A 24,907-nucleotide genomic window follows, 5' to 3' on the forward strand; every position below is an offset into this window, starting at 1 on the left:
GTTAAATAATGAAACGAACCTTTTTCTGCTGACAAAACAGACTGTGCGATTTTGTGTTGGGTGTTGGGTGTGGCTACATTGCCTATTACCTGGCTGCAGATAGCCTCCGTGCCAGAGGACTGCTGATAAGAGGGAAAAATCCCCAACCCATTGCGATCCGGGTAGATTCCCGTCCGCTCCGAGGCTCTTGACCTTGCCCAGTGCCAACGAAGCGAAGCCGGCATAATAAACAAATTCTAATTCGGTTTCTGGTCGATTCCACTAGAAAGATCCCCGGCCACGCCCACGCCCACTTCTCCGCCCACGCCAATTGCCATTGTGATCTCGTTTTGCACTTCATCATTCAATTGCCGCCCTCACGACTCATTGCCCAGCCACGCCCCCTCACCCACAGGAGGCACGGCCTGCATTTTAAGCAGATCGACAATTCTCTGTGCTGGAGCTGGACAATTCCAAAGCTCCTCTCCGTGCTCTTACTGCACCGAGTCGATGCGGGTGACCAGCTGGGTGATCCCATCACATCCCGCCCGTGGAACAGGTTCTGAATAAACAAATGCCCTGATAGCGGTGCGAAATTAAACTAAATAAAACTACAGACGAATGCAAAGGCGAGCGTCTTGCGAATAGCGCATACCCTAATTTTTGGCAGAAGCTTAACTAAGCTCTAAGTTTGTCCCATCCAACATTACGTATGAACTGAAATTTCACATAATACTAAATCTATATATAAAGAAATAAATCATGATTTCGCTGATAGACTTGCTTATTTTTAAACTTTATTAGCAATGTATAAACACAGTGAAAATATTAAAATTATTATAATAACGATGTACGTTGTGTACTTATAGTTTTCAAATTGGCCGTCTCAAGATCGTAGTTACGAGTGTTCAGCCAATTAGAAATTCAAAAATATCCCCTCGGAGAGTATAAATAAAAGGCAATTACTCTTAATTTGTTTACTTCCAAGAAAAGTGAATTTAAAGTAGCCAAATCATTAGATGAATGCAAATCAAAAGCGAGACTGAAAAATGGGCTCGCAAAAACTGAAGATCCATCCACAATGGAAACTTAGTTGGGTTTAGTAAGTAAGTATGCCCCTGGGACTAAGGGCTCAAATCGCATGATTAATGGTCAGTGGATTGGGAATGGGTAGAATGGATCCCAGTGGGATAGAGGAGGAGGTGGCCCAACCGGTTGTCACTGCAACACGAACGACAATCGACTAGAAAATAAAGATTGTACCAGTTTATTTGGCAGGGGAGTAGATTCTTAGAAATTAAAGGCCCCCGTGCAGCGCAGATCGCATTTATATAACTCAATAGGTATAGCTGCCCATATCAAGTGCAAGTCGGTGGCTCTGGGATCAGTCTAGTATAGTATATGTATGTATAGTATATGGCTCGATCGATTAGGGGATCAAGTGCCAACACAATTAACTGAAGAGGCAGCTGTTCTCTCGACTTTGCAAATTACGCTTTTCGACTGTTTGGCGATCTTTAAATTAGGCATTTTTCCAGCTTAAACTTTTTATCTAAGAATGTGCTTAAGTAATTAGTGTGTGTGCCTAAATGAATTCTGTCAAGAGAAAGCGGTGGCTCAATAGCCATTGTTTGTTCAAATGACAAGTTATAAAAGTAATTGCTTCGGGCAAAATTCTGATTGTGATCGATGGCAAAAGTTGACGAGTCAAACTTAAGGTAGATCATGGACTGAGTGCCATAACAATTGACTTGAAATTGATTTGCAAAAATCGCACTTAATGGCATAGCCATACATCATGTCGCAAACTCGTTTGCCGGAGTTTAGGCCTGGATTGCCGCCCACTCACGCCTTTCCTAGGCGCAAAAAAATATTACAAAAAAACAAAACCGGTCGCCTGGACTGTCTTTCTTTATTATTATTATTATTATAACTAGTAGTAGTAGTAGTAGAATTATTGTGCCTCCTTGTCGCCGGGCAAATAGAAGCGAAAGAGAACAAACACGAGTGCAAAAAACGAAAAGCACGAAAGCCGGAGGAGAAAGAAGCAGCACATCGGGGTATGTACATATCTGGGTGGCTATAAAAGCCACCAGCCGGCTCCGGATTCTCCACAGTCGAGCTTCAACTGTTCCTGAGATGATGTCGCCGCGTGAAACCCACACCTGGCTGCCACTGGCGGCGGCCACCCTGCTGCTGATCCTTGCACCGCAGTGCTCCCATGCGGAGGAACCCATTTGTATGTGATACACCCACCCAGAAGAGTCACTAGTTCCATCCATCTAACCAGTTGAACCTATCTCCCGCAGATCGCCTGTGTGTGCCGCAGATCTACTTGGCCGAGTGCCAGCAACTGCTGGCAGATCCCTCGGAGGCGGGCATCCGCATGGAGTGCGTGGCTGGACGGGATCGTGTGGACTGCCTGGAGCTGATCGAGCAGCGCAAGGCCGATGTGCTGGCCACGGAGCCGGAGGACATGTACATCGCCTATCATCGCAAGAACGAGGACTATCGCGTGATCTCCGAGATCCGCACGCAGCAGGACAAAGATGGTGAGTACTGGTGCTGCTGCTAGAAAAGGCTCCACTGAAAGAAAAGCTTTCGATTGAGTGGCCAAAGGACATGAAGGATTTGAAGGGGGAAAAGTTAATGCCACGTTTGCTATTCATTACTCATAAATCTCGAACTTCGCGACAGCCGCCTTCCGCTACGAGGGCATTATCCTGGTGAAGAAGGACTCGCCCATCCGCACCCTGCAGCAGCTGCGTGGCGCCAAGTCCTGCCACACGGGATTCGGACGCAACGTGGGCTACAAGATCCCCATTACCAAGCTGAAGAACACGCACATCCTGAAGGTGTCCGCCGATCCGCAGATCTCCGCCACCGAGCGCGAACTGAAGTCGCTGTCCGAGTTCTTCGCGCAGTCGTGCCTGGTGGGCACCTACTCCACGCACCCGGATACGGATCGCCTGCTGAAGAAGAAGTACGCCAATCTGTGCGCCCTGTGCGAGAAGCCGGAGCAGTGCAACTATCCGGACAAGTTCAGTGGCTATGATGGCGCTATTCGCTGCCTGGACAAGGGTCAGGGCGAGGTGGCCTTCTCCAAGGTGCAGTACATCAAGAAGTACTTTGGTCTGCCCGGTGCCGGTCCAGATGCGCCGCCGGCGGAGGGCAATCCCGAGAATTTCGAGTATCTGTGCGAGGATGGCACCCGGCGGCCGGTCACCGGACCCGCCTGCTCCTGGGCCCAGCGCCCCTGGAGCGGTTACATCTCCAACGAGCAGGCCGTCCACAACTCCGAGCAGCTGCACCAACTGCAGTCGCGTCTGGAGCGCTTCTTTGCCAATGGACTGCAGGCGCAGAACAAGGACGCCGCCGCCCATCTGCTCATCCAGCCGAATGCCGTGTACCACAGCAAGGATGCGGCCATCGATCCCAAGGTCTATTTGGAGCGTGCCGGCTACAAGGATGTGATCGAGCGTGATGGCAGTGCCATCAGGAAGATCCGACTGTGTGCCCAGAACGATGACGAGTACGCCAAGTGCCAGGCGCTCCATCAGGCTGCCTACGCCCGCGACGCTCGTCCGGAACTCGAGTGCGTTCAGTCCACCGACTGCGTGGTGGCTCTGACCAAGAAGGAGGCGGATTTGGCCATTGTTCGCGGTGCCGGCTACGCGGATGCCCGCAGCAACCAGCTGCAGCCCATCGTCTACGAGCAGCGGGCTCAGGATGATGTCCTGGTGGCGGTGGCAGCACCTAGCCTTTCTCGGGAGGCTCTCCAGAAGGCCAGCATGTAAGTGAAATCCAGACGAGCCATAGATCGTTCCTTAAATGCCCGTGCCTATCAATCATCCGTAGCAAATTCAATGAGGATTGCGGACGATGCCGTGCTGCGGCCGCCTTGCTGAACAAGCGACGTGGCCTGGACGCCTGCCGTGTGTCCTCCAGCGCCGATGGAGAGGTGCAGATCGTGCCCGCCTCCGAGCTGGAGAAGCACAAGGACGCGCAGCTGCTGTGCCCCAGTTTGGAGCGACGACCGGTCACCGACTTCCGTGAGTGCAACGTGGACGTGCAGCTGCCCCGGGCCATCTTCATCCGCTCGGACACCACCAGCGTGGAGCAGGAGACGGTGAAGCATCTGTTCTCCTTGATCTCGGACAAGTTTGGAGCCCGTGGCAAGTTGGTGGATGTTTTCGCTCTGTTCGGCGAGTTCCAGAAGGGAAAGAAGAATGTGTATTTCAACGTAAGTGTTCTTATTTCCATAATTAAGCTGCGGAATTTGAGCATGAACTTTTCCCGCAGGACAAAGCCGTTCAGCTGACCACGGAGATCAAGAACGAAATCCAGAACGAGCAGATCTACTCAGATCTCCAGTGCGATGGCAACAAGATCGCCAAGCATTGAGCACACTCTATACTCCCCTACTTCTGTCTGCATCAATAAATTTTAACCCGAATATAACTAAAAAGTAACCATGTTTTAATGCCTAGTAAGGAAAATTATAAGGATTTGGTATAAGGTATTTAGATTCTCAGTTGCCCAGTTAATTGGCTTTTGGCACCACTCATGAATTATTCAAAACGAGATGCTCTCTTTCAATTACAGCAATTTATGGTTTTAATTAAAAAAAAGACACATTATATGTATGGAACCAGCTAATGTATAATGTATATATCGTATATGGTATATAGTTTCACATATCTGTGCTCGGGTAAAATCGCCAGGGAAAATCGTACGTTTCACAATTGCTTCGTCCACGGTGTGGATTTTGGGTATAGTTTTGGGGTTTGGGGCTCAGGGCTCAGGTTTCGGGTTAAAGGGTAAAGGGTAAAGGGCAAAGACTTGGGACATCTGGGAAGTTTGAGAATAAAATTCGTTGATCCAAACATTCCTGCTGGTGGAGGGCGGCTGTGGCACCTAGTCTTCGGAGGCATCGCGCACGGCCTGCTCTGTGGAAGACTCGGCACCGCTGGGCGTCTCCTCCTCCTCGGAATAGTCCTCGTCGTGGGTGTGGGTCACCACGGTGGGCGTCGACGGACGAGTGTGCACAATGGAGCTCTGGAATAAGAAAGCTCTCGCTTTAGCATGGTCACGATCAGTATTAGAGTTAATCAAAGGACTTACAGCGCGATGCAAGTCCTTGGGATCCTTAACGTGCTCGGTGCCCGCCACAATGCGTGCCGAGTCATCCGGCGATGTGGCCACCGATGCGGATCCCGTGGTCGCGGGAACTGGGCCCAGCGGCGGAGGCGGCTGATGGGCCTGATCGTGGGCCACCGTCGACTCATGGGGCAGCAGCATGGCCGGAGCTCGGAACATATACGAGAAGGGGTAGTAGATGAGGTTGAGCAGGGTGGCCGCATAGACGTCGGCATACCGCACCACCTGGCTGGAGAAGAAGGTCTGGCGCGAGCCGGAGCGGAAGAGTGAGCCCATCATGCCGTAGGACATGTCCATCTTGTGCGTCACGTCCCGGATGCAGGTGCGCAGCTGCGAAATGTCCGGCTTCACCTTGGCACTGGAGTCCAGATCCCTGTAGAGGTCGCCCAGCTTGATGTCCAGGTTCTGTAGCTCCGCGAACAGCTGGCACTCATCCGTCCACACGTGCAGCTCCCTCACCAACTCGGGCACAATGAGGAAGGTGCGCCAGCCGCGGATCTTCTTCGACTTGAGAATATCGCCAAAGATGTGATCGCCCACATAGAGCACGTCCTTGCCCTTGGCATTGATGAACTTGGTGAAGAGCTCGCAAGAGCCACCGGAATAAACCTGACCCGGCTGCAGAGGTCCCACGTGGGTGCCGATCTTTAAGCTTCCGGTCTTGGTGTCCACCTGTCGCAGCACGGTGCCCTCGTCGAAGAAGAGCGGCTTGCGGGCATCCACCACGATCACATCGAAGTAGGTCTTCCAGTCGCGGTGCGGCTCATCCGGAGTGGCGCCATGGGGGAAGTCGAACAGGTAGGTCATAATCTCGTTGGTGTACGTATAGTCGCTGTTGGTCAGCATGAAGAGCTTGGCGCCCGACTCCCGGATGCGCGAGAGGACCGTGGGCAAACGCTCGTCCTTCTTCACATAGTGAGCCATATTCTAATGGATAAGGTAGTGGTATTAAGTACGATCTTTACTAGGTAACCCATGTGAGTAAACTCACCTGCGTGGTGCGACGCTTCAGATCGCCATCGGAATGCACCCAGTCGACGGCACGTCGCACATCCTGGAAAATCGACTTGTAGGTAAAAAGTAAATCGCCAGCTTTGATGCCGCGCTCAACGCTGTCGGGTGAGAAGAATGAAGAGGAGAAAGTAGAGAAAGGGGAATAGAGCAGCAGGGGGCGCGGGCAGAGGGTAAGTAGAATCGAGAATCTAGGCAGAATCGAAAGGCAAAAACAAGCACACTCGAAGTAGGTTTCCAACATTCTCCCGATAAAGGCAAGATCAAGAGGTCTATAGAGCTTAGGAGCATTATGTTCTTTGAAACGATCCAAACTTACCGCACAAAATCGCTGCTGTTGGTTAAGAAGTCGACGAGACAGGCAAGGAGATAGGTTTCCGGAAGATTGAAGAGAGTATTCAGGACATAGACACGCGACTCGTCCAGTTTCAAGAACTTGTTGGGATACAACTCGTACACCTGGTGACTAAAACAAGTAAGTAAGTTAAGTAAGCAAGTTAAGTAAGTAAGTTGAAGGCAAGTGCACTTACTGCTTGATGAACTCAAAGCCATGGACGCAGACCAGAATGTTGCCGTAGGCATCCACTTTCAGCAGATTCCCGTAGAGAGTATCGAACCACAGGCCGCGCACTGGAAAGGTGGGATCGTACTCGAACTGCAGTATCTCCTTGGGATAGCCCATGAAGACCAGCCGCTCCTTGACCAGGTTGAAGCCCAGCTGCTCATACTGCGGTGACTTGTACTCTGTTCGAAATAGATGCGGATTATTATTTGGATATGTTATAGTTATGTTCTAGTTAAGTTCGTATTGGTTGCCCACCTGCCAAGGTGTAGTCCATGTCGAAGCCATAGTACTTGATATTCTCCAAATGCAGCGATCTGTTCACAAACACTCTGCAAGGAAAGAAAAATCGGAATATTAATATTTTTATGTTGCATACCTTTGGGCGTTGAAGAAAAAGTCAACACTTCACAACAAGTATTTCTAGTCAAATATTACAGATTATTCATAGTAATTAACCCAAGTAAATTTTAAATTTCATAGACAATATTCTCCTCAAGTAATAGGTAATTAAATAATTTATTTATTTTGTCGCTCATTTCATTTTAAATTACAATTATCACCTGCAAATTGAGTTTAATGTTTATTGAATGTATTTATTCATCAGTCAATGATCTGAGTAAAATGGCTCATGAACCCACATTCCTCGCTTTCCATATTCCGCGACTCTTTTCTAGAATGTTGTTAGTGCAGAACACTAATCGATTTGGCTGATCATTCGATCGGCAATGTGAGTCAATGGGTTATCAAGCTGGCGGGGAAACGCGAATGGAAAGGCGTGAAAAACTAGCAGCATCAGCTTGAGCCTTGAGTGTGAAAATCGCCACATGGAAATGGCGTGAAAATCGTTTGACATTCAGTTTTCAACTTTGTCGTGGCTCTTTGATGATGCCGTATGGCCCTCAGGCTTTTCCATTTTCCATTTTCCGCCAGCCGAAGGCGTTGCTTGGTCTCAATTCGCCGCGGCTTCGACTGCGGTCAGCAATTAGTGTTGAAAACTTGTTGTGGGCGGCTCGGGCTGCCACGCCCCCTTCGGCTTTGACAGGCCGTGTATGGGTGTGTGTGCCACGCCTCTTTGTGGCGAAAACTCATTAGCGGGATGAGCGTGGACAAAATGTTTTGAGATACCCTCATTTTTGGGGTTTTCCCTTTTTCATTTTTGGTATAGATGCATGGCATACTAGATTTTCTCGATTTATCATGCTCGGAAAACTGTGCACTTTTCATGCTCCCTTCGTTGTTGTTGTTGCTCGCTGCACTACATATTTTGAATAGTTTTTAATGTCTGTCCGATCAATAATTCGATTAATCATGGCCGGGGGGTGGATTATGCCAACACCCCTTTTGTTCGGCAAAAAGAGCATTTCAGTTTCGGTTTTTTGGCCTAATTCGCAGTCTCTCTTTTTTGTCGTTTTTTTTTTGTTTTTTGTTTTTTTTTTGTTGAAAAGTGGGTGTGGTGGACAGTTTTTTATATGTGCTGGGTGTCCATGCTGTGCGTTTATTTATTCTGCTGTCCCTTTTTGGCAATTCTGGTCCACTTGAACATTTGCCAAATAAGCGAAAAAGTTGCATCCTCTCCGGGGTTCCGAGCTCTGTGTATGTGGCATGCTCCTCATCGTGCCACTCCTGCCACTCGTGACCAATTTCCCTTCTTTTTGGCCAACTTTGTTGGTTCATCTTGGTCGTGGTTGTTGGCCTGACCTTTTTGTTGCTGTTTTTCAACCCAAATTCGAACAGAATGCATAAATCTGAGACAAAACACACTCCGCAAACGGCCAACAAATTTCGCAGCAATAATTAATTTTTCCATTTTGCAGCTTAAAGGCAGATTTGCCAATTTTCCAGCCAAGAACTTTTGCTGACTCTTAGGAGATGATGGACCATGTTTAGTAAACCAATTGGAAATTTAATATGAAAAGACCAATTAATCTTCTAACATTTGGAATGTCTAATAAAGTTTCTTATCATCAGCTAATTAGCTATTTAAAGCTATATAGATTAAGTAATGATTGTAAAATGCATATTCGGCATTATTCAAAAAGAGGGCTTTAGTTTACCCGGCAACCATCACGAATTCGAGGTCAAAGGGCACCGATTTGCCGATTGTCGCGATGCATCTGTATCCGCAAAAAAACCTGAGGGGTGACTAAACGGATTAATTGGCGTTCGTTGAGGGTAAAAATAGGATAATATGTGGCATAAATGCAATTTCGCTAATCCGCCGCCTGTATGGTTTAATTGTCACTGCCAGCGGATTGCGCGTCAATTAAATTGCGGGCGATTTCGCGGTTCTAAAAATACTTTGGCAGTGCCTGGGAAATAGTTAGATTGAGTGCTCAGATTATTGATTGTGATGACTGAGATGTTATGTATGTACTTGTATGTGTATTTGCGTTGCTGCCATCATCAGTCTATGTTTGTACTCTGGGTTTACGCGGCGTATGCGCGATATTTGCAAGAAAACTCGCAAGTTCTGCATACATATGTATGTATGCTTTCCTATGGATATTTGCCTTCCATTTGCATTGATAACAAGCAGCGAAACTCTGTTTTGCAAATCCAGAATGCTCGAATGCTCGAGTGCGTCAACGAACTGATTCCTGGTATTTTGTTTACACCGCCAGGCGATGCGATCAACATTTTCCAACGACGAAAGGTCATCGGTACACATTAGCATCTCTCACATTAAATACTATACTTGGTGTTTTTTTGTTTTTTGTTTTTTGTTTTTTAGCTGATTATATTTCTCATAATCGGTCCATTGACACTGGCTGAATCAGAGCGCTTATTTTGTACCTTTTGAAAATAGGTCTATGCTGGCGAATAGCAAAACATGAATGGCGCCTCGCAGGAGAATAATATTGTTTAATCACTTGTTGTTTACCGTGAAATGTGTTTGTTTTGAAATAAGATAGTTACAACATGGGCTTTGATAAGCACAAAAGTAGAGTTTTGACATTAAGATAGTTACAACATAATCACAATGCTAGAGTCATGCAATTAAGTACAGATATCTGATTGATATAGACAAAGCTATATCGTTTAACTTTACGATTCTTGACTAACTTTGCTTCCAGGATTTCGGTAAGCTGATTTGTGAATTCAGAAACTGGTTCAATCTTAAATTTCACAAGTTTAGTACTATTTCTGTAATATTCTATCTATCTAGTCTATCTAGCAACGATTTGTGCTAGTTCTCTGTACCGAGTGGCCACTGTGCCTACTGTAAGTTGCAGTAAGACTTACGCATGATGTGGCTGCTGCAGTAGCCACCACAAGGCCGCCTTCGATGTGGCTGCAGTTGCTCCGTCTCCTGGCGGCCTCTTAGTGTCCGTGACAGCTGTCTGGGACATGCCACTGCCACTGCCACTGGCACTTGCAACCGGGGAATCCCCAGCTCGAGAGTGGCCAGTGGCATTCAAAGTTCCAGCACAGTTGCCGCCGTTGCTCAAGTTGTTATTATTATGCATTGTTAACTTGTTTACGCTCCCGGACAGCGCAATGAAAGTGGGTAAAGTGCTAAGAGTGGTCGATGGTCGATGGTATGGTGGAAATTGCTTTGCTCAAGTGCGAATTTCCCTCTTATTCTTCTTTTGGCTGTCGAAAATGGGAATTTATGGCCGAATGCTTATCGCAGTAGTGCTAGTTTCGCAGTTTGCAGTTTGCAGTTTGCAGTAAGCAGTAAGCAGTTTCCCCTCCAAAGGATTGGCCCTGCCAGTTGGTCTGGATTGCCCGCCCGTCAAGGATTGTCAAGTCGAGTTGTCCACGTCCTTGCTGCATCCACAGCAGCGAAAGGAGCAGGAGCTTTATTGTGCCATCTCCTGCTGCTGTTGATTAGATTCAGCTGATTCTGCTGCCACTTCGTCCCAGGGAGCACATCATGGCCATAAGTCAACGAGCCACCACCCACCCCACGCAATTGGCCATGGCCAAATTGCACTCGCTTGTAAAATCAAAATTCATATCGTGGCAATGCAAGTTTATCAATTTGGTTGCCATTCCCCATTCCCCGCCCATGCCCACCATCGACTGACCATTATTACCCCGTTTTTGATATACTATATGTAGTATATATGCATTTAGCCCGCTTGTTTGGACACGTGCTGCCTGGTGGGCAACGTTGCGTATGCGTCATGCTACGTAATTCCCACAGTGAAAACTGTTGCAGTTCTATTTTAGAACATCATCAGCATCGTTAGGTGCCAACCTAGCCCTCCATCGTCATCATCAGCATCACCAGCGTGGTTCTCCCCACTGAAGCTGGCTATCTAAACACTTCAGTTCCAGCTGCTGACGTACTGCAGCTGCCACGTGCCACTGCCCCTTTTGGAGGCGAAACAAAACCCGACTCAGGGGCACAATAACTGGCAACTGGCGACAACAATTGACAGCCAATCCTGGACAGGTGGGGTTACAGGGTCAGGTCAGCAGTAGCATTCTGCTCTAGTCCATTCTATTCCATTCAATTCCATTCAATACTTGCAGTTAACGCCCGGGCAAACAGGCCATCAATAATGATAAACTTATCACTAACCATTGCGCAAAAGTGCTAATAGGACACTCAACGACTTCTGATAATTGAAATTGAAGTAGCTGCTCTTGCAGCTATTAAAAAATGTCAGCTAATAATATAATTAGATTCAAGCCAGGAATGTAAAGAAAGAAATGATTAACAAGAACTATTCAACTATCAGCTCTTATCGGTGTCTAAAACTAGAACAACTGAAGAAGACATAAGATTCCCAAATCATGTTTGACTTCCGTGTTTTAGGGCAATCTTGTTACTTAAATTGTATGTTTTTTTTAGAATTCCCCGGGCTATCAATCAGTGCCAATAAGCTCTGATTCTTGATGCTAAGCTCTTTCCATTGACGGGCTCTTTAAATTCAATTATAAGCGTATCGACTGCTGCAAGGCCAAATGTAATCCCCTTATCCATTTCCCAAATAGCACACAACACACACACACACACACACATACACACACGTCGGAAAACTCAATTCAGCCACAAGGTCGTGTCAGAATCTTATAAGGGTCCTTTGGTGTTTCGGCTCCAATTAAAATCAAAATGCCAAACAAAAACAACCGAGGTGTGGCTACAAGGCTCAGGAGATGCTGGTCAGGAGTAGTTGGAGTAGTAGGAGGAGCTGAAGGAGCAGGAGTAGCTGAAGGAGGAGCTGGAGACGCAGTATCCAGTGTCCCAGCATCAAAGCCCCCGACCAACGAGCAGCGGTCACCTACGTGGTCCAGGGCGGCGCAATTGGGCGATAATTGACTTAATAAGCATAACCACAAAACCAAATAGCCAGTGCGCAACACGCACATACACATTTGTGGACATTAGAGCTGCACATGTGCTACTGCTACACTGGACAGCCGGAAATGTGAATTAGGAGATACTTTATACAATAGAAACTACCTATCAGTTACTCGCTTACTACGCAATAGTCTTTCGATTTAATGCATTATCTTAATAATGCATAATAATGTTATGTAGAACACACTTTTGCTGACCAGTGTAGCCTGTCCGGAGCACTGTGACAAAGCAATTCGCATTTCACTTCCGACACGAGTTTACGTCTAATTAAGACCTTAATTGCCAGCCACAAACACACACACTTGGGAGCAGCCAAAGAGAAGAAAAAAGAAGGGAAAAAGTCGCTGAGGAGTTGGTCAGTGGACAAGGGAGGAGGAGAAGGGAGATCTTGGCACAGACGCACTTTAATCGAATCCTGGCCACCAAAAGCGGAGAATATCGCCCGGACTGCGCTCGAGGCGAACACGAACTGAGCTGCCCCCAAAAAAAGCGTAATCCATGGAAGCCGCCGTACTCGAGTTCTACGCCGCGGACACCGGCATGGGCACCATCCACTTGGAACTGAAACTGGAACTGGGCCTCATCATAGTCATGCGTGGCATGCTGCTCTTCTATTTTTTCCTTTTTTTTTGTGCTTTTTTTTTTGCAATGAAAGCGACCGTGTGGCAAACACTTTCAATTTCATTGTCAGGGGGCTTCTTCATCGCGTGCGACCTTGGCAGGCCGCTGAAGGGTTCCGATGAGTTGGTGGTGGAGGTGGAGATGGTTGGGTGGTTGGTTGGCTTAATAGATGACCCCCGAAATTGATTGAGGGCGGTTTAGCATGTGAACGCGACGGCGGACTTAATTAGGCAGCAAGGGCTGAGCATCCTCGCCAGCGATGCGATGCTGTGGCATTCAATTTGATCTAAACGAACTTAATCAAATTGCATTGTGCTGAGGTTAATCCAATTGCCGAGACCCCCTTTTTGAACGACATGAAAGAGCAGCCGACAAATTGAGAATCCCGGTATTTATTTTGCCTCGTTTCAAGGTAACTGCCCATCCAGTTTGTGAGTTTCGATGGTCGGTGTTTGGTGTTTGGTGTTTGGTGCTCCTACATTTTGAAGCAATCGTCGGTGTCCTCGAGATCGGACCAGCCCAGGATGCCATCCAACATATGTGGCTCGATATCCTCGTAGTCCAACGCCATCGAAGCCACAAGGTGGAAGGGATTGCGTCTGCGGCGTGACCCCTCCACAATGTTGTCCACCTTCTCGAAGCGCTGCATCAGACCCAGAAGCTTGTTGCGCGTGTCCTGCAACTTCCTCCTCACACGATCCCTCTTCCCAGTAATGGGATTCTCGCTCGTGGGCCGAAAGACGGGCTTGTACTTGTAGTAGCGCAGAAGTAGCCCAGGTCCCTTCCGGGGCCGCTCACACAGCCAGAGCTGCCAGGATGCGCGATTCCTCGATTGGAACACAGTCATCACTCTATGTACTCCTGTCTAATCGATGTGTTCAGGTTCGGGTTTCTTACAATTGTCAAAAAACGAAACGATAGTGTGACCAAGTGGAGTAACGAGTTCTGGTTCTACAAGGGTTATCACAGGGCAAACAGGTTTCCCAGTGGATTAAACCATCATAATTATATTGCTATAGTTACGAAAATGTAATATTGGCTGAGTACTCAAGTAAAACATCTTCAAAATCCACATCGAAACGATATACTTAATCAATAAGTGATTTTTTACCAATCATTTGTTTGCTTGAATTAATTTTTAAAGAGAAATATACCACAGAAATGTCAAGTTGAAATATATTTAAAATATTAAAATATTCAATATTTTAAATATATTTCAAAGCTCTTTCTGTTGAATTGAAGCGAATTAAAGCAATTTCAGAGTGACCAGCGAACAAAGTGCAACAGTTGGCCACAACAATGTGACCCTCGCAACAATCGAGTAAATCAAGCTGAGTAAATCGAATGTAAGCTGACAACTTAAAGCCTTTTTTGTCGCCCAGCAACCGCAATCCCGATCCAGACACGCGTTTGGAACATTGTTGAATGCCAAGTTGATGTCAACTCTGGGAAAACTATTCGCACCTGCAGATGGAAAAGGAGCTGGAGCGGTCCTGCTCCTCTTACTGTCTCCAGCGTGCTGCTCCTCCAGCGGAGGGTCCTTCCACACGTTCTGCATTGTGGGCGTTGCAAACGCTTGGACGAAGGAGCAAAATGTTATTTGCATTTTAATGACGCAATGCCAAGGCGAATCAAGGTCATCGAGTGCACAGGGCCACGCCCACTAATCATCTGCTGTCAGCTTGCATGAAAGTCATAAACAAAAGTCGCGACATAATTGAGAACAAAATGCCAAATTAAATTTTACATTGACCACGAAATGGGTGTATTATACAAGTGTATCTGCAATGCACGACCAAAAAGACACATACAAAGATACATATGCATCTAGATACATAAGTATATGTATCTATGCATTTGTACGCTGATATATTCGTGTGCTGGTGCAAATATGGGAGGATTTTCCAATTTGCAAATATGACATTTGCCGCAAATTTTGTTTATTTTCTCGCATTTCCCATTAATCAAATAATTCAGCCTGCGTCCAATCAAAACATAATCAGCTACGGTGGGCGTACGGGCGTAGGGGCGTGGCACGGACCGACCTTGACTTTGATTTCGATTTTGTGTGGGAAAAGAATGGGTATATATAAAGTTAAGCACAGAAAGCTGATGAGTTTGTAAAGTTATCATTATATTGAAGATATGGTATTTATATTTATCTACCAACAGCGCACTTTGGACCGAAATTGAAGTCTCTTAGAATAAACATTCTTCAAGTTCTTTGTGCGCCGCGATTGAATTTACGTATTTGTTTATCTTTACTTAATGCTGCATCACTCAGTTTTCTTTATTCTTTGTGCTAGAGATATGTATTGTTTATTTATTATTGAAATTCTATTCATATTTGGACGGCGCCAGAAATCAGCTGTGTAAAAGTAAATGGATTTTGAAAATCTATGTTTTTAATATTCCACTTAAAATTACACTCTTAAATTGGTAAACTAAAAATACAAACGGGGATTTGCGGTGAGCAATTATAATCCAAACATGGCACACAAAGTGCTTTTGCAGATTTCCTATTCAGCAGATTAAAATGCAGTAAAAACAATGGTTTATTCCTCGAACAGGAATAAAAAATCTTATTAACACGCCCTTTTTGCAGCAAATGCAGAGCCCTGTAATACATATGTGCATAAATTAGCAATTGAAATGATGATAATAATGGGTTTGGCCAAAAAGTTGCGACAATTAAATTGGAAAATTGGAAAAGCCAGTGGCATCTGTGTGTATGGCGAGCAGAAAAGGCCAGCTCGTTTTAAAATAAATTTAGCATGTGAATTTCAATGAAATGCAAATTGCATTAAAGTTTTTCCTGCTGCGGCTGCTGCATTGGCTCCTCTTTCATTTCCATGGCCATGCCACGCCCACAGCCACAGCCACAGTCCCAGCTACAGCTACAGCCCATTCTCGTCCTCCGCCGCCTGTCGTGAATGTTCGCGGCGTTTCCGTTTCCGGCTACGCAATAAAAGTTCCCAGCTACGTGACCCCCGCGGAGGCAAACGAAGAAGGAGGAGCAGCACGAGGAGAGGAGAGCAGGTCATGTCTGATTTAAGACAATCATGGGAAGCTGGCAAAAGGTGAAGTTGGCCGACAGACAGGTACAAAGAACGACCGCAGTGGGAACGAAGGAGGGGCAGCGGACAACATTGTTTGCATTCAAAAGCGCCAAAGAGAGCATGGGCCAAGAGCCGTGGGGCAGATGGGGCAGGTCACGTAGCTGCAGCGGAATTAAGCCCCAGCCACCGGCCAAGGGTTAAGCGCAGTGATGGCGCCTTGAGAAACATTTTGCCAAACGAGCAGTGCACAGCATAAATATGCCAATTTAGCCCCAAACGATGATGATTGTGAGATGGGGCATCACACCATCGCAGTCCAACTACCCAGCCAACTGCTCTGATTGCAGGCGAAGATTAGCCCGGCGGCGGCGACTCATTAAGTCAACTGGCTAAGCGTTGACAGCCAGAAATTTACATTAATTGACACACAAGCGAGGAAATCAAATAAACCGAAATTAAATGATCGAACGATGGGCGGCAAGCGAAATGGACGGTGGGAATGTGTGGGAAAGTGGAAAAGTGGCAGCAATTAGGCAGCCTGCCAATTGAATGGGGGGAAAATGTGAGACTGTGCTGCGCTGGCATGGTCAAGGGCATGTTCATAACTGTAAACAGCAGTTGGGCATGTCAGATAGCCAATAGCACCCCACCCATCGCTTGACCCCAAGAAGACCTCACCAAATTACAGCGATAAGGGCACCACCACCCATCGTATCTGAGTTGAAAGCTCGGAAAATCAAACAATTTAGCCACCTATTTCTGCACTACATGGACAGGTTAATAAATACGACAGGTGATATAATAGTGCTCGCACAAAGAAGTTAATGTAAGCATTTAAATGCTCATTCCAGAAACAGCCAAACTGAATGATTCATTCTGAAACATGCGTTTCCAATGAGCTTTAAAACAGCACAAGTTTCCTATTAAGCCTTCATGGTAACGAGTATCTTTGGAAGCATAGATGAACAAAGGAACCATTATCTGCTGCCGAACAAAGGGCAGAATGGTGAAAGAATAAAACCATGACAATGAAATCAGTTTTAGAATCTACGTTACAATTATAAGTCATAACTTACGTTGTCTCAATGCTAATTACAATAAACCTTATTTACGATCCATACAGAAATAAATATCAAATATACTTCAAGATCGATAAGTTGGTGAATCTGGGCTTTGGGATCAAAAATCAGTTCGATGTACATATGTATATATCTGAGTTATTTTGTACTGAGCAGATAGTATTATTCCTTAGAGTATCGCTCCTTTTACATAGATATCAAAAAACTTCAACAAACAAGAGAGTACAACGGTATAAATATGTAGATAGCGATAGTCTGACTCATTTTGTTGTAAACATAAAATTGATATAGAAATTATGATTCCGTGTTCGTTGAAAAGTGGAGCATAGTTTCAAGTGCTCTTTGAAAGATTAGCGACACAATGTTTAGGGACTCAATGGGATCGGCTGTTGATTTCCCGCTGATCTGCTCACCTGTGACCCAGTTCTCGCTTGTGACCATGGTAGCCGGCGGTTCCATCTGCGCCCACTGCCAGTCCATTGAGCACCGACTGATCCATGTCCGTTTCGCCGATCGTCTGCGTGCGCTCCCGTTCTTTTTCCCGCTTGGCGATGATCGTGGTGGCCACTGGACTGGCACTGGCACTGGAAGTGGATTTGGATGTGGAAATCGAACTGGAACTGGAAGTCGGGCTGGAGCTGGAGCTGGTACTGGTGCTGGTGCTGGAATGTTTCTGCAGCGGCTTCTGCTGCTGTGACTGCGACTGCGACAGTGGCTGCTGCTGCTGCTGCTTCTGCTTTGGTTGTGGCATCTTGGCGCTGCCGCGGATTACAAGGCCACAAATGCTGCGCCGCGTCGCTGCTGCTGATTAAGCACTTTCGCCCAGTGGGCGTGAAGAGAGTCGGTGGGGGCGGGGTGGATTGTGGGGGTTGCTGGTAGAGCGATAAGTATCTTATCAGCTGTTATTTTGGCGGACGACGACGTCACAGAGATCTGGAGTTGGAATGGATCTGACTGATCGTGTACGTGGCGCGTGGATCGATCGTGTGGAAAACTCGGCGGGCGCGCAAATAAAAACAAAACAAAAACCAAAAAAAAAAAACTCTGGTAATTCGGGATTTTTTATCTACGATGCCTATTTCGAATGCGAATTCGGAATGAGAATTCGGATTTTCCACTCGGCTGGCAAAATAAAATTCCGAACGATTTCGGTCAACGTTCGAATTTCAACTGAAAGTGCAATGTGGAAATGGAGGAAGGAAGCGGCGGCAGAGCCAAATGAGAGCGCCGAAGAGCCTCAAACTCTCTCCGTTTTCAATACTGAAGGCAGAGCGTCGGCGTCGAAAGCTCTGCTCTCTCTCTCTCTCTCTCTCTCTCCCTCTTTTCCTCTCTGTGTCTAGCTATTCCCCAAGCCCCGCACTACCCGACAAACAAACACACACACACACACTTGCTGCTTTAGACGGTGTCAACGTAGACCATTCAGTTGTTGTTTTGATGCCTTTTATGCAATAAATACAAAAAGTTTTCGACTTTGTTTTGCTACCCATCACTCAGCGGGGGAATGATCGATCAGGCGATCACTCACACAGAAAAAAACGAGCGATCTCTCGATTTCCATGACTTTCTAATGTTTAATTGGCGTTTGCATGACTGCACTTTTTCCTGCGATCATATGAAAACGCATCTAAGTTTGCTAAGCTTTCTTTTCTCAGTTCAAACCTATGGCTACATAAGCCATAGATAACTTACATATATGCTATTATTTCCCTTTTCGAGAATTTTATCAAAATTTGCTTAACTTATTGTTCAGCTTCCAGTTTAATAGGTAAGTAATGATACTACAATACGGTGTGTTTCTAATCTTTTACGATATCCAATGCTGTCGATCGATTTGGCACGTGATCACGATTCGTTCTCAGTGTACAGGGTGTCGTCGCTTCGACACACCCACATCCCACCGCCAGCTCTGCGGTTTATCTTCACGCGCTGCTTGCTCAGTCGAAAATAGCTTCTATGGCCAAACAAGCACGAATAAGCCAAACCACTACAATGACTACACCCACACTTGTGCGCATGGAAATTTTAGTGTGTCAGTCTTGGATTGGAAATGCTTGGAAAGCGGCAAAGAAATGAAATTATGCACACAAAAACTTAGCCACACACGTACACAGCGGAGGTGGAGCAAATAGCTCTGCAACTATTACCTTATCTTCTCGGCGAAAACAAGTGGCTTACACAGCGAGAAAAAGTCTAAGTAATTGAAGAAGATTTTTAAATGTATATGCTATATATTGATACATATATTGATTAAGTTCAACTAAGGGCCGACTAGTTAGACTTTTATTTAAAGTACGTTTTCTTGAATATACAATTGTGCCCGCATCTGTACTTAAATAGTTTCGTGCCACACTCTTACTATTTATGGCAACACGCCCGCGCCCCCAGAGGCAACTAGTTCAGTTGAGTTAAAAAGACAGAGAGAAAAGCCCTAAGTACATTTAAATTCGATTCTCAGAATAAATGTGAAATGTAAATGATGTTCAACTTGTCGTTCATAGGCAATATTATTGAAATATTACCATTGAAATATTACTTTTCATGTACTACGCATGTTTTTTCCTCAGTGCACCTGCTAATGCGTGGGGGTTCGCAACTTGGCTAAGTGGAATTTTTTGTGCGTTCTTTTCACTTTTCGCTGAGATTCCGCTGGGCGACACACCAACAGATACAGATACATATACAGATAGTTTCAATCGCATGCTCTCGATTTACCAGCGGCATTGATAGCCCATAAATTCATTCGATTTTCTATAAGTACATACATATATGTAAATCCCTGTGTGACAGCATAAAAAGCAAGACATGGCAATACAAAATCCCACCAGATATGTACATTCGCAGCGATATGTGCGCCTTAATTGTGGAACCAATTATAATGTGGATGGGCGAGGCGCGGTTTTCATGAATATATCATCAGGCATTTGCATATTCATTGCCATAAACCCCATACACCATACACCACGCACCATATTCCATATTCCATATTCCATAACGCATAACACATATTTCATCTGCCATTTAAGGCGACTTTGGACACGGATCGTTATCAATAAGCCCAACTGCTGGGGCGGCTCTACCAGATACGACATAAATAGACCTTTCTCCCACTGCCCACTTGCTGAACCAGCTTTTCGAGGCGTCTCGGCCGAATACAGAGTTAAATATTCTTGAAAATTATTGCTTGCACTTTGCATCGTGTCAATGTCAATACGAACACATGTGTACACACATGCATACGGAGATAAACGCACACTGCAGTTGCAGCTGACACTCGAGTGGCTCCAAGTGCCCACTCACTTGCATCTACTTGCATTCACGCCTAACAAGCAATTCAGACAACCCCGCCCCCTGCGCCCACCACCCCTTTTCCAGCCCGACCCCTCCGGCGATGAAAAGCCACTAAAACCGGGCGATAATGGGCAGCGTCACAAAATATTGTAATCAGCAAAAACAAAAATGGCAAAAGAGACGTCTGGCATGATTACAATAACAACACGAAGACCCGCATACCCTGGCATTCCACAATCGAATTCTTACAGCGAAAGTTTTTCTCTCAAGTAAAGTCAAGATTTAATGCTGATTATAAGCCTTAAAAAATAGTATGTATGTGCATATCATATCATAGAATTATCTAACAAAGGATAGATTTTTAATAACTGATCAGTAGTATCTAGTGTTCTCAACTCTATATTTTATATTACGTTGAATTAGACTAATTTTGATATCTGCGAATTGGTTGCCAACTTTATTGCGCATACGCCACGTTGCCAAAGGCAAACAGCTCCATTTACGATATTTTTACTGGTCTACTGCTGTGCAGCCAGCCCCATATACCCCACATTCCCAATTGGACTAATGAGGCGGCGGCACTATCAACGTCAGGTTGTCAAGCGAATGTCCCCGATTCGTGTGGATTAACTAGCTGGTCGCTGTTTTGCGCTTGTTGTTGTTTTGGCTACGAGATAAGACGATAAGGCAGTGGAAAACCGTTCGCACTTGGCATTGACCGTGGTTTGTGTGAGAAATCTCTCTTTGGTAAAAACATCGCTTACACTGAGCAAAATCGATTTACGATACTGATTTATTCTAACAAGTGGTTACTTTTAGTGGAAAGCCCTAAAATCGGAAACAATATCATTGGTATTCTGATATATTAGAATACCTTTAAACATTTCTTTTGTTTCATGAAAATCTAGAACTTAAACAATATAATTTGTCTGTGTAAGTTATCTGTGCTTTGAAATTGCTCTCAACTGCTAGTTCCTTCGGACTAGGCCTACCATTAAAAGTGACCCACTTTCGGTAACTTGGCAACTCTTTTTTCTGGGCAACTCACCTGTGGGCCGCATGGCGGTAATACTTTTTGGGCAGGGCCGATGCCGAACTGGGTCCTGGGGTATTGGGTGCAGAATCACTCATCTCGCACTGCAAGTAGTCGTAAAGCGGAAAATTAATGAGAGCGCCTTATCGGTTTCCCACATAAAACACACACGCACGCACTCACACACACACACACACACGCTGCGAATTTTAAAGTAGGAAAATTGAAATAGAAAAATGGGCATGAGGCTGAAATTGAGAACGCAGGCAGTGCAGGCAAAGCAATCAATGTGCTAAGGACGAAAACAATAATATGGTATGGATGCAAAGGGAAGAGTGCTGAATACTGAAGCGGGGTGGCAACTCTGGCCAACCTTCTTTGACTGACGCAATTGGCACAAGTTTAATGAGTTTTGCTGCAACTGATTGATATGCTGCTGTCTAGCTACTTCTTCACCTCCTGCTTTTTTTACACAGAGATAAAAAAGTGCAAATAATTAAATGTTCAATATTTAACTGGAAGTGTTAATGCTAAATGCTAAATTTGTAAGGCTAAAGTTAGAAAGAAAGTTTGATCTTGATTACTACGAAACTCGTTGTAAATTTTGAAATTTTGACAATTGATAGCAATTTTCTTAAAATTTTAAACTTTTTGTAAAACGTTAAAGACGTAGATCATAAAACTAGTCCTGTTATTAGATACCCGAATTGATAATTTTCTAGCGTAGGAGTGTGCTTTCTCCCGCCGCTTCCGCTCAGTGTACTTACTTGGTAGGGCGGCAGGTCGCAAAAGTCCCTCTCGAAGGACTTGAGAGGATCCTGCGGCTGTGCATCTTCGCTGGGCGTGGCCTGCATTCTGCCTAAACTGGCATAGGAGCAACTTAGCCTACGGTTCCTTTTGTTCCTTGCGCTTCGCTCGCAATTTGGGGCACCAACGTGAATGGGGCGTATCCTTGAATGGGGCGTATGGCTGCCCTGGCTGTTGGGGATTTCGCCCGATTTCAGTGGCTGTCGACTCGCGTTAATGATTGCCACTTGGGCGGTGTGGTTTGGATAGCTAAAGGTGTCTGTTGTTTCGGATCTGCTTGTTAATTGGCGGTGGTACTGCAAAGTGTTTGTTAAACGGCGTAAGTTTCTCATTGCCAACTTAACCAGCATGTGTGTGTGTGTGTGGGTGGGTGTGCGAGTGTGTGTGGGTACAAACTAAAAATGCATGTGTGTGTGTGTGTGTTTGTAAGCGTGAGAAAGCAATCAAGCGATTTGAAACTTAAATCTACGGATATCTATGTAAATACATACCTGGTACTTAGAAAGTTACTCAGAATAAGACTGATAAGTTTGATTGGATGAATTGTTATCCGATAGATATGAAATTGTGTTTCTGGGTGTATTTCGAAAAGAGATATGAGATTTTAAAATAAACATGACGCTTTGGTGCCAACTACATTATAAAATCTGTATTGTACCAAAAGCTGCATTGCTCAAAACATTTGGAATTTTATAAGAAAAAAAAAGATTTATTTTAATGCTAATTAAACGGGGATTGTTAATCTATCTTAGGTAAGAAAGATGCTTTTGGCACTCATCTGAGGCACATGTGTGAAGTATTTGAATATTTTTCAACTAACGTTAAATAATTGGGTTTTATCTGAATAGTTAAGTAAGATAATAACAGCTAACACACCCAAATTTTATGTTTCTGAGCAATTTGTGGGTGGGCCCAAAAGTAGGCTACGTATTTTTATCGCTCGGTTCGTGCACTTCCAATGGCAACTGCTGATTAAGCTAATTTATCGTGTTTTTTTGCTGCGTAATTGCACAAAACAAGTTTGTTGGCCCGTGTTTTTGTTGCTGTTGTTGCCGCTGCAAGGTGCCGGCAAACAAAATCACATGACACCCCCGCCGAACGACACATATCGATCTATCAATGGCCGGCAGAAGGGCAAAGGGCAAAAGTAACGCCGGTGGGGGCTCTAAAAATACACATACATATGTACGCCCATGTCCATTGGACAGCGGCAACAACATGACTCATCTCCGGGGTCACAAAAAAAATAGCAAAAAAAACAACAAAATGGAGCACTTTTTAGTGGGAGTTACCTTTTGGCCCAGAAGTTTTGACGTTTTGCTATTTGCGTTTTGAGGTTTTGCAGCTTATTATGCTTTCCAGCCACTTGATTTTCCAATATTTTCCAGCTATTTACGCACTCACGCACGCGGCCGCGATTTCATAACACACTGCGCGACGGTTTTTAAAAGTTTTCCAAAATTTCCATCAAACCAATAATAAATGGGCGGCGAGAAGAAGAAGACGGAGAAGAGGAAGAATAGGTGTGCGACAGCTTTTTCTTCTTATTTTCCTATCTTGTCTATAAATCTTCGGTTGGACTGGCCGTGTTCTTTTGTCACTTTTTTCTATTTTCGTGGCGTTGCGACCGCTTTTCCGCCTGCTTTTCCGCTTGTTTTCCTGCCAGATGATGCGATGTTTAGCATATCAACAATTTTGCTTTCCCTTCGATTTTCGTTTACATTTTGGCCTGCAATTCTGACAGTTCGAGCGCAGGCGCTCTCAGTTCCGCCGCTCATTCGCCTCTCCCGAAGATAAAAGCCGATAAGACAGTGGAGTGCGTAAATTTCATACACATTGGCGGTAATAAACAAAGTTAAAGCCATCGTATTAGTGTTAGAATATCATATTTTGTATCACTTACAAGTAACACTATCATAACTATGAATACGGGTGAACTCCGTGACACAGATGAAGAGAAGATCAAGAGAAAGAGAGGGAGAGAGAGAAAGATGTGCAATTGCCGGCAAAAGCTTGTGTTGTTTGTAAACAATGGGGCACTTTCTTTAAAGCTGGCAATGCTGCACTCTTTAATTTGGCGCGCAATTTGGAGTAATTCAAAATTTTTTTTTCCCACTGAAACATATTTGTTATTGTCTCCATATATCAAGAGATATTTATGAAATACCAACAATCTACTTGTACTATGCCATACACTTGGGGTCTACAGTTAAGTTAACTTACGCCATTTATTGCCTTTTCTTTATATTTGGGAAAATGGTTTCAAAATAGTAACATGTGTTGAGTGTGCTGCCTAGTATGAAAATAATAAAAGAATCTGATGATATCTTTTAAGTTATAGAAACACATAAATTTTAAAAGCGTTTTTCATTTAAAAGCCGTATACAGCCTTATCATTATTTTATATATAATCACATCATAATATTTTATGACTTTACTTATCATTCAGCATGTTTGTTCATTTCGGATAAATTTTTCATATTTTCATAAATTTGATTTAAGAGTTTCTGTAATCGAATTTATCACATAGTAATAAGCAGTTTAAACTATTACTTTTTAAAGGACCGTTTTAAGAGCTATTATGGACAGACTTTTTCGTTTATGGCATTTATTTTATTACCGTTTCAAATAAATTGTTATATGTTAATGGAGGATTCCAGCCGCGACGACTTAGTTGCCTAGGATTGAACTTCTGGAGCCTGCTCCTCTTTCGCCATCTTAGCTGCAACAAACTTTTCTGTTCCTCCGAAAATTTCTCGCCTGGTTCTCACCTTTCCGCTCCAGTTGCGCCAATAAATTTGTGCGCTCCCAATGCCTTTACTGCTTTACGGATTACCACACCTGCTGGAGCCACCACCACCACCACCTCCTCCACCATCGTTCTCCTCCATCCACCTCCATTGCCATTTCCGCGTCTTTGAAGCCGTGCACTTCCGCTGCTCCGGCTGCTTCAGTTGGTCAAGTGGGAAGTGGTATTCCCTACTTGGC

At 45.0% G+C, this 24,907-nt stretch overlaps 3 protein-coding genes across 8 annotated transcripts; 1 reads left to right on the forward strand and 2 right to left on the reverse strand.

Moving 5' to 3' along the window:
* The first annotated feature begins 2,064 nt into the window (after positions 1-2,064).
* Positions 2,065-4,447, forward strand: LOC120456810 (transferrin). Its single transcript, XM_039643853.1, has 5 exons — positions 2,065-2,218; positions 2,289-2,531; positions 2,677-3,772; positions 3,838-4,222; positions 4,282-4,447. Exons 1-5 carry the CDS (start codon positions 2,119-2,121, stop codon positions 4,381-4,383), a joined length of 1,926 nt encoding a protein of 641 aa, XP_039499787.1. The 5' UTR covers positions 2,065-2,118; the 3' UTR covers positions 4,384-4,447.
* Positions 4,448-4,572: 125 nt separating this feature from the next.
* Positions 4,573-23,644, reverse strand: LOC120456809 (cytosolic purine 5'-nucleotidase). Of its 6 annotated transcripts, none has more exons than XM_039643846.2 (9): positions 23,212-23,644; positions 21,880-22,314; positions 21,128-21,216; positions 6,971-7,044; positions 6,681-6,894; positions 6,470-6,616; positions 6,131-6,251; positions 5,104-6,066; positions 4,573-5,037 (listed from the first exon to the last, which is right to left on the reverse strand). In XM_039643846.2, exons 2-9 carry the CDS (start codon positions 22,267-22,269, stop codon positions 4,897-4,899), a joined length of 2,139 nt encoding a protein of 712 aa, XP_039499780.1. In that variant the 5' UTR covers positions 22,270-22,314; positions 23,212-23,644; the 3' UTR covers positions 4,573-4,896. The 6 variants fall into 6 exon arrangements, with proteins under 6 accessions (XP_039499780.1, XP_039499784.1, XP_039499786.1 ...); XM_039643850.2 differs by having other exon boundaries at positions 21,880-22,215; positions 23,212-23,641; XM_039643852.2 differs by lacking the exon at positions 21,880-22,314 and adding an exon at positions 22,411-22,492 and having other exon boundaries at positions 23,212-23,640.
* On the reverse strand, positions 13,027-13,662 carry LOC120456813. The gene has a single exon (XM_039643858.2). The coding sequence runs from the start codon at positions 13,495-13,497 to the stop codon at positions 13,126-13,128; it is 372 nt and encodes a 123-aa protein (XP_039499792.1). The 5' UTR covers positions 13,498-13,662; the 3' UTR covers positions 13,027-13,125.
* Positions 23,645-24,907: the final 1,263 nt, after the last annotated feature.

Source organism: Drosophila santomea, chromosome X, assembly GCF_016746245.2.
Source record: "Drosophila santomea strain STO CAGO 1482 chromosome X, Prin_Dsan_1.1, whole genome shotgun sequence".
In the NCBI taxonomy this organism is placed as follows: Eukaryota; Metazoa; Arthropoda; class Insecta; order Diptera; family Drosophilidae; genus Drosophila; species Drosophila santomea.